Genomic DNA, 20,773 nt, shown 5'->3' on the forward strand with positions numbered 1-20,773 from the left:
ATGATTCTCCTGCTTCAGCTTCCCGACTAGCTGAGATTACAGGCGCCTGCCACCGTGCCTGGCTAAGTTTTTGTATTTTTAGTAGAGACAGGGTTTTATCATGTTGGCCAGGCTGGTCTCGAACTCCTGACCTCAAGTGATCCAATTGCCTCGGCCTCCCAAAGTGCTGGGATTACAGGCATGAGCCACCGCGCCTGGCCTAGATCCAGTTTTGTGTACTCTCTCTCTTTCTCGCTCGCTCATGCTGTCTCTCTCTGTCCCTCCCTCTTTCTCTTTCTCTCAAACTCTTTTCTTTCATTACCATAAGCATGCATAGAACCAATATAAAATTAAACATCTGCTTCAAAACTGCAAACTCACCTAAAAGGCAAAGACTGAAACAACAAAAACCGCTAAAGTTAATGTCCAAGACTTCTTTTTGTTAATAAAAGTGTTTCTGAATGCTTTGAAATCAGTATTTCACAGTCTTAGATTTCCATGCATATTACTGCCTCTCACTAATGATGGAGGGGAAGAATTTTAAAGAATAAAGGATGGAGGACGGTTCTTTCTAATCTAAAAAGAATCACTTGACATAAAATGTGAGAAATGAAAGTAGCCTTTTCTCTACTGATACCTGTGAATGCAAATGTGGTTCACTGTTAAGTATATCTGGAAACCAGATAAGAGCGCATGTTCATGTTTGCTTTTAATTAACTGCACAGATAAGCCTCAGAAAATATATTTGTGAACAGAGCAGGTATGCCACTTGAAAACAGAATTGCACTTATGAATTAAAATCCATTTTCTCAAAAAAAAATCCAACATGCATGGAAGCCAAATAGTATGTAGGACAAGCGGCTCTTTTAACTAATATGTATCATAATTTTAAGTGCTAACTGTGTTTGCTATAGACTGCTGTACTTGAAGTACTGAATACTTTTATGCTCAAGGTTCCATGGTTTTTAAATTGCTTGAAAATATGTCCTAACTTTTAAGCTGGCCGACTGTCATCTGCATAGTAGATTAATCCTTGTTCACTGTTGTGAATTCATAGTCTGTGGAATTTTTTTTCCGCATCAATGAGGACACAGCTGACTCTGGGTGTGCCCCTAGCAATTTTTGTGTGAAGTGAATCAAGTTATGTAGAAACTTATCAAGCACATTCCTCATTATTCCTTCCACCCAAAGGCCCTTAACTTCTAGAAGAATCATAGATTAAAAGGCAAATATGGATGGAAGGAGAAGACCAGACTGTTTGAAGCCGACAGCACTAGGACTCAATGCAAGGAGAGTGGCAAGCAGATATGCAGAAGGAAGCTGCTTTGCGCAGGAGTGCTTGTGCCTGAGTCTGAGCAGGTGTGCAAGAACACACATGCCCACCCCTGCATGCACACGGATGACTCAGTTCTCAATCCGTTCTTATTAAAGGAGCATGCAAAGAGAGTTTGCCTCTGCAACCTTTGTCGCCCATGTTTTATTCTCCTCCTCCCATTACCTGCAAGCCAAACCCATATGCATCTTTAAAATCCATTTCAAATGTTGCTTTCTTCATAAAGTCTTCCTTGATCTCTTCAACTGAAGTTTCTCTTTCCTCCTCTAAGCTCCTTTGGCCCTCTCTCCACGCTTATCTTGTAGAACAGTTCTCTATCTCCCTCTCTCTCCCTAACTCGATGGACTGCTCCTGGAGAACAGAGCTCACATCTACATCATTCCCATATGCTCTTGTCTACCTTGACTGAGCAACCTTGCAGTGCTGCTCAGGCATCTATTGTGAACTGGGGAAGAAAGAAGGAAGACAAGAAGGTCACCTTCGAAGCAGTCCCATTTCCTGACTTCTCTGGGATTACAGGCCTCATAATACAGGCCCCTATTTTAGGAAACCACTTCACAGAGATTCTTCTTCTGGGCATTCCCTGGGGAGGGCACACAGTTGATGTACACAGCTGCCGTGATGGCAAAGACAACAGCCGTCATGACGGAAGAGCGAGTTGCTAAGTGAAAAGAGTTTTGCATGTACAAAACTGAAGCTTCTCCTCCACTAGGCTGAGTTTCATCCTCTAAGGGACAACCAAAAAGGAAGTTTATTTCAAACGTTTCATCAGGAATGACAAACAAAAACATCTGTTGGAAAGGAAACCAGGTGTTGGGCAAGGGATGTAGACATTATATAATTTGGTGCTCTCCTCCAGGATCCAGTGGGGATTGCTATGTTGTGTTCGTTAACACTAGTTAATGTAATTTTTGTGATAATTGTAGAGCAAATAGAGCAAACTCTCAAATATAATTAGGGAAAAGTGTTTCTAATTAACTTGTAACTCGTGAGTTGCAAAGTAAAGCCACAAATCAGTTATGCATTGTCAGACCTAACAAGTGGAAATGCGCTGTACATTTCAATCTAGGCAAATACAAAACAAAGCACAAAGACCCAGAAAAACTTTCCTTTAAGCCTTTATACGATTTTGGCAGGCTCTGAAATGTAATTAGAGATAAGCACAGATACATCTCACGTCACCAGCCCTAATGATCATGGAGGTGAAAACTGAAGGCAACTTCAGACGGTTCAAGAACATCCAACATTTTACTGCCGCAGAATGTAAAATGGATCATGCTCACAAAACACTCTCTGATCGGTGTACAGAAGGTTCTGATGAAACTTCAAAAGGTTTTGTAGGGAAGTAAAGGACTATAATATTTGCAAGCTCCACCCCAGTTAATACTGCCATCAGTAACAGTTGCTTACTGCTGGCTGTAAGTCAGGGGGTGGTACAGGCAATTTCTTCTATATCCAGTGGAAGCGATTCCACTTATTTTCTCCCTCACTTGAGGAAGCACATTGTAATACGAGGTAACCTCAAATTCATCCTAATTTGAAAAAAGTGATAAATGGGCCATATATTTTCATTGGATAATGTAGTTACCATTAGCGTCAAATTATTTTGGCATCTCTCAAAACACATCCGTGTCTCCTAATCCTCCACCCCTCTGCAGTCCGCTGTAATTGCTGGTCCTGTGAAAGTAGAAAGTGGTGTTTCTCAAACGTCCGTGATCCTAAGAACCACAAGAGGGTATTGCTAAATGTGTGGATTCCCAGGCTATTATCGTGAAAATCTAGGGTCCAGAAATATGTATTGTTTTATCAAGTGCCCCCAAAGAAACTCTTATGATTGGAGAAACTGGAAAATCACTGGTGTAAAGCAGACCGGCTTTGGAAATCAAGGACTACACAAGTACCACAGACCAGCTGTGACTTTAAGCATGCCCCTTACATCCAACCTCACAGAACCTCAGGAGTATTCAAGGCAATGATAGACTGGACGGTACCTAGCACTATGACTGGTAAGTGTGGGTGTTCAGAAATGTTTGCTTATCTCTTCTTGGTCCACAAGAAATAAATGCAGAGAATACCTGGATTCTCAGGTTAGGCACATTGGACAACAATAAGAATGTAAAACACAGGAAATAATGTGACATATTGGCTCTAGAGGCATCTGCAAAGTCCTACTCTGTGACAAAGGTAATAAAGAAGGGATATAAGCTTGACTTACCCATATATAAACGTTAGCAGTCTAATCTCACCATAGCAGAAGTAACTACAACTCCCTTAAAAACACTGTTTATGAGAAACAGAGACAAATGGGACACAATAGAGAACTCAGAAAGAAGACTGCACATCTACAACCATCTGATCTTTGACAAACCTGACAAAAGCAACAGGGAAAGGACTCCCTATTTAATAAATGGTGCTGGGAGAACTGGCTAAACACGTGCAGAAAATTGAAACTGGACCCCTTCCTTACACCTTACACAAAAATTAACTCAGGATGGATTAAAGACTTAAATGTAAAACCCAAAACTATAAAAACCCTAGAAGAAAACCTAGGCAATACCATTCAGGAAACAGGCATGGGCAAAGATTTCATGACGAATACATCAAAAGCAATTGCCACAAAAGCAAAAATTGACAAATGGGACCTAATTAAGCTAAAGAGCTTCTGCACAGCAAAAGAAACTATCATCAGAGTGAACAGGCAACCTACAGAATGGGAGAAAATTTTTGCAATCTATCCATCTGCAAAGGTCTAGTATCCAGAGTTTACAAAAAAACTTAAACACATTCATAAGAAAAAAACCAACCCCATTAAAAAGTGGGCAAAGGACATGAACAGACACTTCTCAAAAGAAGACATTCATGCAGCCAACAAACGTATGAAAAAAGCTCAACATCATTGATCACTAGAGAAATGCACATCAAAACCACAATGAGATACCTTCTCATACCAGTTAGAATGGTGATTATTAAAAAGTCAAGAAACAACAGATGCTGTCGAGGCTGCGGAGAAACAGGAATGCTTTTACACTGTTGGTGGGAATGTAAATTAGTTCAACCATTGTGGAAGAAAATGTGGTGATTCCATGAAGACCTGGAACCAGAAATACCATTTGACCCAGCAATCCCATTACTAAGTATATACCCAAAGGAATAAAAATCATTCTATTATAAAAATACATCCACATATATGTTCATTGCAGTACTATTCACAATAGCAAAGACATGAAATCAACTCAAATGCCCATCAGTGATAGACTGGATAAAGAAAATGTGGTATATATATACCATAGAATACTATACAGCCATAAAAAGGAGTGAGATCATTTCTTTGCAGAAACATGGATGGAGCTGGAAGCCACTATCCTCAGCAAACTAACACAAGAACAGAAAACCAAATACTGCATGTTCTCATTTAACTTAAAAGTAGGAGCTAAACAATGGGAGCACATGGACACAGGGAGGGGAACAACCCACACCGGGGCCAGTCAGGGAGTTGGGTGAGGGAGAGCATCAGGAAAAATAGCTGATGCATGCTGGGCTTAATACCTAGATGATGGGTTGACAGGTGCAGCAAGCCACCATGGCACACATTTACCTATTTAACAAACTGCACATCCTGCACACGTACCCCAGAACTTTAAAATAAATAAAAATTAAAAACAAATACTGTATATGGAAATGTCTTGTTCACTGAGACATTGGTGCCACCATCCTGGTCACTGGTAAGACAGCCATCCCATAAGGAAGGGGGAGCTATGGCTGGAAGAAGCCATATGGCTAGAAGGGTTTCTGAAAACTCTATGGGATAGAGCTGCGTTATCACCCTGGAACACTTACCTCCAGATTTCACGTATGGGAGACAAAACTTCCTCTAGTTTAACAGATCATTACCTGGGGATTTTCCTTTCTTCAAACTTCATTCTAAGTAGTAAATTTCTATCCCTTTCTAATCTCCTTAGCCTGCTTGATTTTTCTTCACAGCACTTGTCACATGCTGAAATTACAGATTTATTTGTCTCAGTTTATTTTCTGTCTTGTACATTATGACACAAGCATTAGGAGGGCAGGTCTATGAGTTCTAAGCTTCTAACAGCCCACAATGGTTCTGTTAATAGATTATGAAACTTCACGTATTGTCTTGACACAGTTCACTGCTTTACATATGAATCAATGGAAATACCAAGACTCCTCTCAATAGTGCCCTTTTTTTTCTCCCTTCCTTCATCTGGCTCCTTGAAAAACAGGTGCCATGATCTTGACCATTAGGAAGAAAGCCATATCATAAGGAAGGCTGGTCTATGGCTGTAAGGTGCCTGGGTCCTTACTCCTTGTATCCCAAGCACCTAAACTTCACTTCCATATACATTTGACTTTGAACAACATGGTTTGAACTGCGCAGGTACACTTATATACAGATTTTCTTCCACTTCCGCCATCCCTGAGACAGCAAGACCAACCTCTCTGCTTCCTCCTCCTCAGCCTACTCAATGCAAAGATGATGAGAATGAAGACCTTATGAGGATCCACTCTTACTTAATAAAATGCATACATATTTTCTCTTCCTTATAATTTTCTTAATATTTTATTTTCTCTAGCTTACACTGTTGTAAGAATAGAGTATATAATATGTACATAAAATATATGTTAATTGACTTTTTTTGTTACTGGTGAGGTGTCCCGTCAACAGTAAGTTATTAGTAATTAAGTTTTGGGGAGCCAAATTGTATGCAAATTTTCAGCTCTAGGGGTTGTCAGCACCCCTAACTCTTGGATTGTTCACGGGTCAACTACAGTAGGCACTCAACAGCAATTTGTTTAATGAATGAATGAACAAAACTCACAGTCTACAGAATGGCTTCTGTCTCTAGGACCGAGGGTGGAGTATGCAGAAAGTTAAAGGTGTGGATTTCCTAATCGGATTACAGTCAGTCTGTTTGGGGAAGCAATTAGGAATCAGAACAGTGCTGAGGGTTGTAAGTTTTTGCCCTCTGCCTGTGCATATGATTTGGGCTTGCCTCTGTGAAGAGATAATCCTAAAATGGTCAACGTGACAGGAGACAAGAACAGGCAATGTCTCAGCATAGAAGGCATGAGATACAAAGCTGGTTAGGAGATGACTTGCCATCGAAAGGTAGACCAAATACTTATCTCCTCTGCCCATCATTGATCCATCAGAATTAATAGCAATGTGTTGGGAAGGATTCTTCCCCCGGCCTGATGTTTCCTTACTGCGAATGGAGAACAATTACTGTAACACTACTAGACTCTCCCAGCCCCTCACTTGCTCTTCCCCTGAGAGGTAGAGGAACTTGTTCAAGGCACTAGTGAGTGTGCAGGGCTTGGCCCAGCTCTGAGCTTCTTCCACTTCGGGATGAAAGGCCATGAGGAACTCTGCTTCCCCTGGTCTCCATAAGATGTGCCCTAGTGGCTGGTAGAGGAGAAGGGAAGCTGCCCTGACCCAACGGCTGCCTGTGCCATGGTAGGTAAGTCTACCTAATTCTGGCATTCTGTGTGGGCAAACCAATGTGGCTAAAAGCCTGGAGTCTGGCCTCCAATCCAACCCCTAGCAGTATGAGGTGATAATGTGGCCTCCTTCTTTATTCTGTTAGAACTTGGTTGCAGAAGACAGCACGCAATAGAAGGTTCTATAAAATATGGCCTGAGCTACCTGCTTGCATAAATACAGTTTAATACACAGCCATACACATTTGTTGATGTATTATCTGTGGTGCTTTCATCCAGCACAGGTAGAGTTGAGTGGTTGTAACAGAGACCTAGGGCCTACAAGTTAAAATATTTTCTATCTGTCCTTTTACTGAAAAAGCTTGCCAAGTCCTGTTCTAGAATCTAGAAGAGAATGGTAGAAAAGCATACTGCCTCTAGTGCAATGCTTTCGGGTTCAAGAACAAAGGAAAAGTAAAAGGCAGTCAGGATTCAATTTCAGCAAACACTGCTACACTTCCACATGCTAAAAAGCAAAGTGTCCAACTTAGGAAGCAGGTTCAAGAGAACTGAGCCTTCCTGAGATCTGCAGAAGGAAAGCAGAGGAAAATGAATCAAAGAAGGACATCCCATCCCAGCAGTAAAAAGAAGTGCTGGAAAAATGCATTTCTCAGGGCCTAGAGCAGGAGCAAGCAGAGACAGTGGCCTGCAGTGCACACAGCAGAGGTCTGGGCTTGAAGGCACAGCAGGTTCCTGCAATGGCAAGAGCAGCTCCAATTCAGGAGTCTGTTGAGGGTGATTTTGCAATCTTTGTCGGGACAGGAGAGCAAATCAATTCCATCATAAAAAGCAGAGAAATCACTGTTGCACCATAGGATTGAGGAAAACCTGCTAACAAACCACAGGTCAGTGGAAGGCTTGCCATGGCACAGAACACACTCATGGGACACTGGACCAAGACACCTGACTCCCAAAGAGGAAATCCAAAATCAAAGGTTTCCATTATGTAGGAAGGGAAAGAAACCACCTCATATAAGACCTAGAGTGGTGGGTTTGTACTGTGTCACCCCAGCTGAACTGCAACTATGCTTCCCAGGATTTCCCTCCCTGCTTGGTTGGAGGTTGAGACTATCCATGGAGACATCTGCGGGATGCCTGGCAGGTGCAAGTGAAGCACAGTGCTGAGCTCTGAGGGCTGTGGGCAGAGGGCATCAGGGCTGCTGCAGTGTGTGCACGTAACCCCTGCTGCTGCTCCACCTCTTAGGCCACAGCTCTGACAGCTCCCACCACATCCCCCCTTTCCACTTCCCTAGGTCCCGGCCAGGAATAATCATGCAGAGCTCTGTAGCAAAGAGCGGCAGCTTTGTATATCACTCATGTGGCAGATCTGCAGCCAGCGACAGGCAAAAGAGGGGTGCCATTTGTCCCCATGAGTGGCAGCTGGCTCTGGTTTCCCCTGCTTCACATCCTGCTGTTCTTTCTGACTGCTGCCTGCTGGCCCGTGTCAACTGCAGGCCCATCATCAGACACTGCGGCAAAGCCTTCCACAGGCGTTTTCACCAGCTCTCACTGTGGTGTCAGGTCTAATCCTGATAACAAGTCCCCTTTTCCATGTCATCTACAGTGCTTCTGCCTCCCTGGTCAAACCGTGATGCACCTGGAGACAGGCGCTGCCTCTGCTGCCAGTATCTAAATGTTGCAAGGTGGCAACAATTCCTATGATTCCAGTTTCCCAAAGAAGAGACAATGGGAATGGAGGAATCTCCCTTCAAGTGGGAAATGCATCAGGCCAGAATGAACCTTTGCCTGGACTTATTTCTCCCAATTCAGATTAAGCCCACAGATTATGGACTCTCAAAGCTACACAACACCAGGCTGCCATCCCCCGACTAAATCCAAGGTGTCTCCATGCGCTCACTTCCCTCAGATACTGTGGGGAGCAGAATAATCATTCTCCAAAGGTGTCCACATTTGACTCCTCAGGACCTATGAATGGGCTCCTTTACATGGCAAAAGGGACTTGCAGATGGGATGAAGGTAAAGAACCTAACATGGGGAGACTAACATGGAGAGAATCCTGGATCAGCCCGGTGGGCGAAATCTAATCACACGGGGCTTTAAAAGCAGAGAATCATTTCTGGCAATGATCAGAGGAAAATGTGACCATGGAGGACTCATCAGGGATGCAATGCTGCTGGCTTTGAAGGCAGTGGAAAGGGGTCAGGAGCCAAAGAATGTGGGCGGCTTTGGAAGCTGGAAAAGGCGAGGAAATGGACTGTCCCCCAGAGCGTCCTGAAAGCAACACAGACCCGGTGACAGCTGGATTGTAGCCAGGTGAGTCTGTGTCAGTCCTGTAACCTCCAGAACCACAAGAAAATCAATCTTCCTTGTGTTAAGCTGCTAAATGTGTGGTGAACTGTCACAGCAGCCACAGATGACCAATAAAGACCCCACTGACGCCCTACGGCAACGCTGGTGAGGGCTGGCTTCTGGGAACATGCCTGTGCCTGGGATACTTTCCCTTAGGGGGTCACAATGGCTTGCTTGCTACATTTGATGGGCAGGGGCCACTGTTCACACCTTTGAACAGTGAGCGAGAGGAGGGAGAGTTGACAACGCAATCTTGCATCCCCTGAGGTCCTGAAAGTATGTGGCCAATTCCAGTGTGAGGCAGCCCCGAATTCAGGCTGCTGAAGGACCCAGGCCCCATAGAGGCACAAGAATACCCCTGGCTGAGACTGTGCAGAATAAAAAATTGGGGGAAGATGATTTTTACACGTTAGCTAACTTAAGAATTGTGGATTTTGAACTTTAACACACAATGGCAAGAGGTATTGATTTTTTGACTTTAATTCCTTTGAACTTTAATGTCTTCGGACTTCAACATGAAAGTGGATTTAAACTTTGATTTTTAATTTCTCCATGGGAATTTGATACTTGGTGGGGTTTATATTAAAATTCAAAGCATCTCTACATTGCTGGCATTTCATTACTGAAGTGTCTCTATTCATTTTTATCTTTGGGGATGTTGTTTAGTCTTCTCACAGAACCTCTAATTTGCTATGTTGGACAACATACCTGGACATTATTTGGAATAAGAAATAAAACTGGACTTAATTTTACATCTTGGGAACATAGTAACCCAGAATTTGGTTTAAATAATTTGCTCCTCTGACCCCTTTTGGTGCCTCTTGATGTAATATATACATTTCCCCTCAGGAATCCCAGGTGATCCCCAAAAAGTGCCATCAAGATAGAAGAAGAGCTTTCTTGACAAACTACTTAGCTCCTGCTCTGGGGAGAGGGGCTATGCCTCTGGGTGATCATAACAAAGAGGGTGAAAGAAAAATAGGCTGGGGATGTTAGTGGGATAAATGCATCCTCTCTGTTCCAGTGTCTCCTTTCATGCAGGGTGCTTCATTAATGCTATACCCGAACTTCCGTTAAATTAGCAAGGTCACTTGGCTGACAGACCTTAAAGAAGGCCTCCAGACTGGCTTCTGTCAGCAACAGAGATAATATCTGTAAACATATTTACACTTTGTTTAATCTTCAAAACTGTTCAGAGTTCACTGTATGAGTTCTGAACTCCTACAGGACAGAAGATGTTATTTACCATGGACATAATGGAATAGAGAAGAGAAAGGAAGGAGTAATTCAGACAATAAATTTCATCACATTTCTGTAAGATACAAAACAGCCAGAGATGAGCTGACAGATGGAGCTCAGGGAGAAGCCGGCATAGCCCAGGATACACACAGAGGGGACCCTATCCCAGGGAGGTGGCTGACTGTCCTGGTGGAACCCTAGGAAAGATGTATACTCAAGAGACGGCAGGCACCTGGGGTGCAGAAATGGGAAGACAAGCTAGAAAGGGGTGATTGAAAGGAAGTAGTCACCTCTCATTCTCCATTTCCACCTAGGTTGAAAGAATACCCAGCAGACAGGAAAGTACTGTCCCCTTCCTCCAGGCCAACAAACAAAATAAACAACTCAGAAGAATCTCCAAAGAGATGGATTGAGTTGGGGAGAACCAAAACGGTACTGTGGATATCTGGGCTTTAGAGGAAAACCCTCCTCATTAAGACACTTAAAAGACTCCCCACTACAACAGTTCCCTCCCACTCACTCACCCTGAAGTGAAGCTTCACTGTGAACAAGCTTCACTGACGTGCAGAGAGCTCAGAAAAACTCTATTCCACTATTTTAAAAATAAGCAGAAAGCTGAAGACCACAACAGATTTGAAGTAAGCCTGCAAAATCAGTGAAAAAGCCCACCATATACCAGAATCTTTGGGACACATTCAAAGCAGTGTGTAGAGGGAAATTTATAGCACTAAATGCCCACAAGAGAAAGCAGGAAAGATCCAAAATTGACACCATAACATCACAATTAAAAGAACTAGAAAAGCAAGAGCAAACACATTCAAAAGCTAGCAGAAGGCTAGAAATAACTAAAATCAGAGCAGAACTGAAGGAAATAGAGACACAAAAAACCCTTCAAAAAATTAATGAATCCAGGAGCTGGTTTTTTGAAAAGATCAAGAAAATTGATAGACCACTAGCAAGACTAATAAAGAAGAAAAGAGAGAAGAATCAAATACATGCAATAAAAAATGAAAAAGGGGATATCACCACGGATCCCACAGAAATACAATCTACTATCAGAGAATACTACAAACACCTCTATGCAAATAAACTAGAAAATCTAGAAGAAATGGATAAATTCCTCGACAAATACACCCTCCCAAGACTAAACCAGGAAGAAGTTGAATCTCTGAATAGACCAATAACAGGTTCTGAAATTGTGGCAATAATCAATAGCTTACCAACCAAAAAGAGTCCAGGGCCTGATGGATTCACAGCTGAATTCTACCAGAGGTACAGGGAAGAACTGGTACCATTCCTTCTGAAACTATTCCAATCGATAGAAAAAGAGGGAATCCTCCCTAACACATTTTATGAAGCCAGCATTGTCCTGATACCAAAGCCTGGCAGAGACATAAACAAAAAAGAGAATTTCAGACCAATATCCTTGATGAACATTGATGCAAAAATCCTCAATAAAATACTGGCAAACGAATCCAGCAGCACATCAAAAAGCTTATCCACCATAGCAAGTGGGCTTCATCCCTGGGATGCAAGGCTGGTTCAACATACGCAAATCAATAAATGTAATCCAGCATATAAACAGAACCAAAGACAAAAACCACATGATTATCCCAATAGATGCAGAAAAGGCCTTTGACAAAATTCAACAACCTTCATGCTAAAAACTCTCAGTAAGTTAGGTATTGATGGGACGTATCTCAAAATAATAAGAGCTATCTATGACAAACCCACAGCCAATATCATACTGAATGGGCAAAAACTGGAAGCATTCCCTTTGAAAACTGGCACAAGACAGGGATGCCCTCTCTCACCACTCCTATTCAACATAGTGCTGGAAGTTCTGGCCAGTGCAATCAGGCAGGAGAAGGAAATAAAGGGTATTCAATTAGGAAAAGAGGAAGTCAAATTGTCCCTGTTTGCAGATGACATGATTGTATATCTAGAAAACCCATTGTTCAGCCCAAAATCTCCTTAAGCTGATTAGCAACTTCAGCAAAGTCTCAGGATACAAAATCAATGTACAAAAATCACAAGCATTCTTGTACACCAATCACGACAAACAGAGAGCCAAATCATGAGTGAACTCCCATTCACAATTGCTTCAAAGAGAATAAAATACCTAGGAATCCAACTTACAAGGGATGTGAAGGACCTCTTCAAGGAGAACTACAAACCACTGCTCAATGAAATAAAAGAGGATACAAACAAATGGAAGAACATTCCATGCTCATGGGTTGGAAGAATCAATATCGTGAAAATGGCCATAATGCCCAAGGTAATTTATAGATTCAATGCCATCCCCATCAAGCTACCAATGACTTTCTTTACAGAATTGGAAAAAACTACTTTAAAGTTCATATGGAACCAAAAAAGAGCCCGCATCGCCAAGTCAATCCTAAGCCAAAAGAACAAACCTGGAGGCATCGCTACCTGACTTCAAACTATACTACAAGGCTACAGTAACCAAAACAGCATGTTACTGGTACCACAACAGAGACATAGATCAATGGAACAGAACAGAGCCCTCAGAAATGATGCTGCATATCTACAAATATCTGATCTTTGACAAAACTGACAAAAACAAGAAATGGGGAAAGGATTCCCTATTTAATAAATGGTGCTGGGAAAACTGGCTAGCAATAGTAGAAAGCTGAAACTGGATCCCTTCCTTACACCTTATACAAAAATTAATTCAAGATGGATTAAAGACTTAAATGTTAGACCTAAAACTATTAAAATCCTACAAGAAAACCTAGGCAATACCATTCAGGACATAGGCATGGGCAAGGACTTCATGTCTAAAACACCAAAAGCAATGGCAACAAAAGCCAAAATTGACAAATGGGATCTAATTAAACTAAAGACTTCTGCACAGCAAAAGAAACTACCATCAGACTGAACAGGCAACCTACAAAATGGGAGAAATTTTTGCAACCTACTCATCTGACAAAGGGCTAATATCCAGAATCTACAATGAACTCAAACAAATTTACAATAAAAAAAAAACAACCCCATCAAAAAGTGGGCGAAGGACATGAACAGACACTTCTCAAAAGAAGACATTTATGCAGCCAAAAAACACATGAAAAAATGCTCATCATCACTGGCCATCAGAGAAATGCAAATCAAAACCACAGTGAGATACCATCTCACACCAGTTAGAACGGCCATCATTAAAAAGTCAGGAAACAACAGGTGCTGGAGAGGATGTGGAGAAATAGGAACACTTTTCCACTGTTGGTGGGACTGTAAACTAGTTCAACCATTGTGGAAGTCAGTGTGGCGATTCCTCAGGGATCTAGAACTAGAAATACCATTTGACCCAGCCATCCCATTACTGGGTATATACCCAAAGGACTATAAATCATGCTGCTATAAAGACACATCACACGTATGTTTATTGGGCACTATTCACAATAGCAAAGAGTTGGAACCAACCCAAATGTCCAACAACGATAGACTGGATTAAGAAAATGTGGCACATATACACCATGGAATACTATGCAGCCATAAAAAATGATGAGTTCATGTCCTTTGTAGGGACATGGATGAAACTGGAAAACATCATTCTCAGTAAACTATGGCAAGGACAAAAAACCAAACACCGCATGTTCTCACTCATAGGTGGGAATTGAACTATGAGAACTCATGGACACAGGAAGGGGAACATCACACACTGGGGACTGTTGTGGGGTGGGGGAAGGGGGGAGGACAGCATTAGGAGATATACCTAATGCTAAATGACGAGTTAATGGGTGCAGCAAAACAACATGGCACATGGATACATATGTAACAAACCTGCACATTGTGCACATGTACCCTAAAACCTAAAGTATAATAAAAAAAAGCCCAGCATAAAAAAAGAAAAGGTGACAATGGAAAAAATTGAGATAATTCATGCCAAAGAGATAAAAACAAACTTAAGTTCTAACTAATATCCTTAGAGAAATTCAAAAATATCTTACATTCATACAACAAAAATAGAAGCTATTAAAAAACACAAAAAAGAATTCTTAGAATTTTTCCTTTAAAAAGATGATACCCTCTTGGGCCCCTGGTAGTGGGAGCATAGCAGTCACAGAAAAATTGGGGGAAAAGAAACGTTGGATATTGGTGAATTCTTTCAGAACATATGATAAAAAGGCAAAGGGCTCCAAATTTCATAAGAAAATACAAGAGAAATAATCCAAGAGGCTCAAAATCTGACTAATTTCAGAAAGAGACGACAGAGGAAATGGAGACAAAAGAATTATTTTAAAAGAGAAGAAGAAAATTTTCTGGCACTGAAGAAGGTCATGACTCTTTAAATTGAAAATGTTCAATGATTTTTTTTTAAAAAAGGCACACACCTAGATATATCACAAAAGAATTTAATAGTATTAAGGCTACAATTAAATTATAGAAAATATTCCTGAGAAAAATAATTTTCCATCTAGAATTGTGTATCTAGTAAACATCACTCATGTGTGAGGGTTAGACTTATTTTTTTCAGAATTTAATCTCCTAAGCATCCCTTTTCAGGAACTTATGAGAGAGAAAAACAAGAGAGAAGAGGGCATAGGATCTTGGAAACAGAAGTTCTAATCCAGAATTGCTGTGCAGGTCTAGAGAGCAATATCCAAATCCGTCCCAAAGACAGAGGATTCTGGAAGGGACTTCTATGGAGAAAGGAGGAATTAATGATGCCCGAAATGAAGGATAAGGTTGAGTCCTCAGCCTGACTCCTTAACTAAAAGGAAAGGCCATCTGGATATGTGAAGCATCAGATGCACAAACACACTCTGCTGCTGGAGAAGCAAAGCGCTCAAGACACGCACTTTCACCAAAGTAAAACTTATTTACTAAGTTCTGTAGTTTAATAAAAACCATTTTATTATGACTTGTAAAGCTTTCTGAAATCTTTAGTTGGGCATACTAAAAATTTTGGTCCATTGTTTCCATATTTAGAGAGAGAAAAATTATATTAGTCAGGCCCAAAGGACGTGCAGCATTTCTAATCAAAGTTCATCTGCTTCGGAGCTTTTCAAGCAATGGCTAGCATACAATAGCTTCGATTGGATTTAAATAAAATTCTCAACATCATCTCATAGTAATTATTGCATAGGAAGAAAATTATTTATTGCAAGACATAGCAGGCAGCAAAATATATTCTGCTGTGAAGAGATATTGCCGTGCAAACAGGCAGCTGTTTTTTTAGCATGCATGTTTATGTGTTGAATGTAAATGTATGTAAATATCTCAATTTTAACACTATCATTGTTTGAATAGTTTGCCAAGCAATATTCAGTACATAATTTAAACCTCTGCAAGATCATTTGTTTCTTATTTATAATTTGGCACTCTTGACATCATAGGTTCTTCTGGATATATAGCTAGGTCTAATCGAAAATCTGGTTTATAAACTATGCTTTAGTTTTTTAAAAATCACTACAATTGTTCTTTTGAATATTTGCTTATAATACATCCTAGTCTACAAATAAGTAAGAAATTCAAAGGGAGACCTTACCCTGCCTTCCCCTGTAATTTTTTGTTCAACATTTGTTCTCATCCATGAGATAATAGGAAGGAAAGTGATCAGAAAAAACTCCCCTGTACTGGCGGGGCTCCTGTAATGTACTGAGTCATTATTCTTTGCTGAGCTCTGTATTAGATCCACGGGAGAATTGCAAAGGAAGTAAGGGGTACAGTTGTTACACTTAGATCATTGTTTTGTTTAATTCATGCATGGATATCTGACCTAATTCCTGAACAGATTTGCGGCAGCTCCTTGCAACGACAGGCGTGAAGCCAGCCTTTCTTCTTGTACCCTACTCCACCTCTCAGGGTCATCCACTCCCTTGCTGCTCATCTAGCAAGTTCCTAAAATGTGGACATGTTTGTCAGGCCCATCGCTTTAAATATGTAGCATCCAGTGCTGCACACGCCTGACCATTCAGAGCAGAGCCTCACCACTGTAGGGGCACTGGTGTAGGCATCTCCGTGGCTGCACTGTGTAGTCAACTGAGGGCATCCAAGGCTTGGTCAACGGAATCCAAGCTTTCTCTGAGGTGAATTCCTTTCGCCTCATTTTAGTTTTGCTTTGGGCAGTGAATCTGGCTTTGGCTTGCTTTACATCATTGAGGCAATGTCTGTGCAGAAGTCAGCTGAGTCCTGCAGGTTTCCAGGCCCCCTCAGGTTTCTGCCAGTAAGGAAACTCAGAAGGCTTTGTCTAGAGCCAATCACTAGACTGGCTTACAGTAGCAATTCCTTCCACACTAGAATGTTCTCCTCGATGCTCTCTTCCAATTTCCTTTACTAGAGTGGAAGCTTGGCCAAAGGGCTTGTGGATTTTCTAAAGAATCCATGATGGCAACTTCAGAAACCATGAACTTCAGCTTGTCAACACGTTCTGATATGTTTTTCTTTGAGAAAGGTGAAACTGATGCCTGAAGTTCAGCCAAGCACAATATGAAAATGCTTCTGGAAAGGCAGAAAACATCTATTGAAGTAACAACCACTGTCCATCTTAACGGATGTGGCTATCACGCCAAAAGACAGCATTTCTTCTAGGAGGAGACACACAGAGAGCCTCAAACCCCTAGCACATGCTGATGAAAACACAGTGGGTCAAGACGTGACAGTGGGTGCAAACCTCCTTCTTCTTAAAAGAAGTGGAATAAGAGTGTATCCTCTCTGTACATCAAGTAAGCATCCTTTCTACGGCCTGTGTTTCACCAGGAAAAGAAACAAGAGGTTATGCCTTTGGTTTTCCAAATGGGGCTCACATAGGAATTTCTGATGTTGCCCAGGCACATGTGAATGGCTGACACCCAGAAGCTGTCAGAAGCAATGTCAAACGCAATGGAGTAGACTGCGGTCAGTTCCTTTATAGCTGCTTCAAATGGCAGCACAGGGTAAGACACATGCTGCAGAAGATGTCACGTGTCAGGGGTATGGCATTTCCATTCTGTTTTAAGCCATCATTCATCTCAACTTTTGGCACATGGCTGAGCTTCTTTGGCAATCAGGGAAGCCACCACAGAGGGGTTCTTCTAGACAATGAATTTTGTGTTGGAGCAAATTCAAATTTTAGTCAAATCCAATTCTTTTCAAATCATAAACGAATCCATATGGTGTACACAGAAGGTGCTCTGCTGGTCTTCATTTCTCGTGGCTTCATGTATCTGTTGGTGGAGTCTTACTGCACGGAAGCCTCCTGTCCCCATCACATGCACTGAGCTCTTTCTTTTGCAGGCAGTTCCAACTTAAGCACAGCCCACAAATATAAGGATGGGTGTTCATAACCATAATGGTAGGAAATACTTTCAGTTACATAACTCACCCCAAACTATCATAGACATCATACTGTGTAGATAAAAGTACTTTTACTTTCCCTGACTCATGTCTTCCCACATTAGTTTGGTGTGAAACATTGCCTTAGTAGTACGGTAATTCTTAACAATTATTATTTTTTCCACAAAGACGATTTTCTACTTACGGAAAGAAAAAACAAAACAACTAATTTACATCTAGTTCTAACATAACTAAGAGTGAGAAAGAAATGTGACAATAATCTCAAAGAGTATACATTTAAGAAAATATACAAACGTTGGGAGTCTTGACCCAGGAATAGATAAATATTTATGACTCTCTGGCTTGAATAATGTATTTTCTTTAAAAACACATTTTCATCTACTTCATCAGCATAGCTACAAGGAAATTTTAGAGTTAAGACAGAAGGTCGATGGAATCACAGATGATTAAAAGATCTTTTTAGACAGTCAACTATGCAATCCATTTGCTAAATACTTGCTGATGGGGTACTTTTTGATGAACTGAAGACCAAATATCACCTAGAACTGCAGTGAGCCTGATTAAGATGAGTAAGCAGCAGAGTAATTTGAAATGCTGTATTGAGGCCACCTGGGCCATTAGTACTCCAAGTAACATTGCACATTTTAAAAGGGAGGGATGACAGCTCATGGCTAACACTGACTGTGTTCACATGTGTTCCATATATGTGCCAAATGTTTTACAAGGTCTCATTTATTAAACCCTCATGACTATGGTGTGGCTACTATAATTATCTCCATTTTACTAAGCCCAAAAGTTCTACAATCATGAAAAAGCTTTAATGTTCCCTTTTTGAAAATTCCTTAATATGTAACAACTGTGACTTTTAATAGACATGAATATTTCATTCAAAAAATTAACTAAGTAGGATATGCCGTCTGTTGTTAACCACACCAGAAACCAGGATATATAACTTATTAGCAAAAACTGACACACCTTGTCCTTTGATCGATTATTATTAATGCTGTTCTAATAAAGAGCCCTGGGTATTGAACGATGCTCAACTACTTCTAAATCCACTGACAAAAACTGACTATGATCACAGAGTTTTAGTGAGGATTGCATTTACTGGATTAGTGAATATGATCAATCCATGCATGTCATATCTGATACCCTTTTCTTCAGTGGTTTACTCATTTGAAAACACATACTGAGATCGCCTATGTTATTAGAACACCACAATATTTATTTGGTTAGTACATTTGCCTCTGTGTTGGATAATGGAAAGTTTATCTTGAGATAAATATAATAATTTAATAATGATTCTAACCTGTGACCAGCTCCCGGATCTCCAGGTCAGTGGTCTTGCGGAGTAACCTCACCAGTGCTGGGATGCCACCACAGTTTTTCAGGGCAATTTTGTTATCATCGTTGGCCTTCCCATACACCAGGTTTCTCAGAGCTCCACAGGCACTACGGTGGACTTCGGTCATCCGATGATCCAACAGGTCCACCAGGAGCTGGATGCCTCCTTGTCTCCTTATCTGAAAGAGCAAAGGACACCACTTTTGCTTTACAGTGTAAGGTTTCCCTATCTACAACAAAACATGTTTTTCATATAAAGTATCTGCTAACAATTAATTGCACCAAACTGAATTAAGGCATACAAAAGGAAATGGAAAAAAAAATAAGTGTTTGCTTTATATTTGATTGCCGGTATTTGCTTTAATATCCTGCCAATAAAAACCCAAATGTATTTCTTTCAAACTATAGAATTTGGGAAAGGTGATTTTAACTTCATAATGAGTGCCTTAGACATTTCTCTCCATAAAAACATGCCACATCCTCATGGATGAAGCGCACGAAGAAATAAAAGGCATTAGAGTGATCCTCATTCCCTAGACTTACTAAATTTAACCACTGTCTTAAAGGGCTGCAGGAATGATGTACAAAATGTTAAAATTATGCTTAATAGGGATATGCTCTAAACATTTCAAAGGAATCAGAAGCGAAATGAGAGACTGGAAGAACTGACACAAGGAGTTTTATCTCCGAAGACCCGCGGAAATAAGAACGTCTCTTACCTGAGAGACAGAACGTGTGAGGCCAAGGCACGTTATGCTTAATTTAGGTATTTGATTCAACAACAACAAAACCACTCTACATTTTACTCTTCTTTTTATCAAAAGAAAATTTTAATCTTTTATAAGTAAATGCAAAATATTTTTGCTGTGTATTTCGAGATGCATGTTCTCCTGGCTGCCCTTTGATTTTGGGAACAATTTTAATATTTAAATTAGAAACAAAATAAAGTGGCTCCTTAACACACAGGCTATTTCACAGGGTTTTCATTAGCAAAGTTGCATCTGAAAACTTTTGCATGTATATGGACAAAGAGCACGATTCATCCAGGAATACCCTTCTCTTACACTTTATGCTTCAGCGTTCTTCAGGGATCGAAGGATTGGCACCTTCTCTACTTAATTTTTTGATTACAGAAAAACTCATTCATGTCACAGATGTGCTGGGACATCTGGCTGCATCCCCAGCCTCTTTTTCTTTTTTTTGTTTTTTGAGACAGAGTCTCGGTCTGTCGCCCAGGCTGGAGTGCAGTGGCGCAATCTCGGCTCACTGCAAGCTCTGTCTCCTAGGTTCACGCCATTCTCCTGCCTCAGCCTCCCGAGTAGCTGGGACTACAGGCGCCCGCCACCATGCCTGGCTAATTTTTTTGTATTTTTAGTAGAGACAGCGTTTCACCATGTTAGCCAGGATGGTCTCAATCTCCTGACTTTGTGATCTGCCCACCTCAACCTCCCAAAGTGCTGGGATTACAGGCGTGAGCCACCACACCAGACCATCCCCGGGCTCTTTCAATAGTGCCCAAGTGCTGCTCTCTCTGTGAGGTGACTCTAACCACACCGTTTAAAACTGCACTTGGAACCACACCCTCACCCCAAGCCAGCATTCTTGTTTATCTGCAAGTGCTATTGAATTCTTCATAGGATTTGTCATGTTCTAACTTATTTGTTATGTTTGTCATTATTGTCTGTCTTCTCCTATTAGGATGCGTGTTCTGGGAGGAAACGTCTCTGTTATATATCCCTATCCCTAAACTCAGTGCAATGGCAGACACCT

The 20,773-nt window shown here is 41.1% G+C and overlaps 1 protein-coding gene across 7 annotated transcripts in view; it reads right to left on the bottom strand.

The window, feature by feature from the left end:
- CTNND2 (catenin delta 2) overlaps positions 1-20,773 on the bottom strand; it is a 938,008-nt gene that overhangs the window by 211,851 nt on the left and 705,384 nt on the right. For all 7 annotated transcript variants that reach the window (XM_003263165.3, XM_012501684.2, XM_030813911.1 and 4 more), the window contains one exon: positions 18,969-19,182. In XM_003263165.3, the coding sequence (XP_003263213.1) occupies positions 18,969-19,182 (214 nt within the window). The remainder of the gene's footprint in view (positions 1-18,968; positions 19,183-20,773) is intronic.

This window comes from Nomascus leucogenys, chromosome 6, assembly GCF_006542625.1.
Source record: "Nomascus leucogenys isolate Asia chromosome 6, Asia_NLE_v1, whole genome shotgun sequence".
NCBI lineage: Eukaryota > Metazoa > Chordata > Mammalia > Primates > Hylobatidae > Nomascus > Nomascus leucogenys.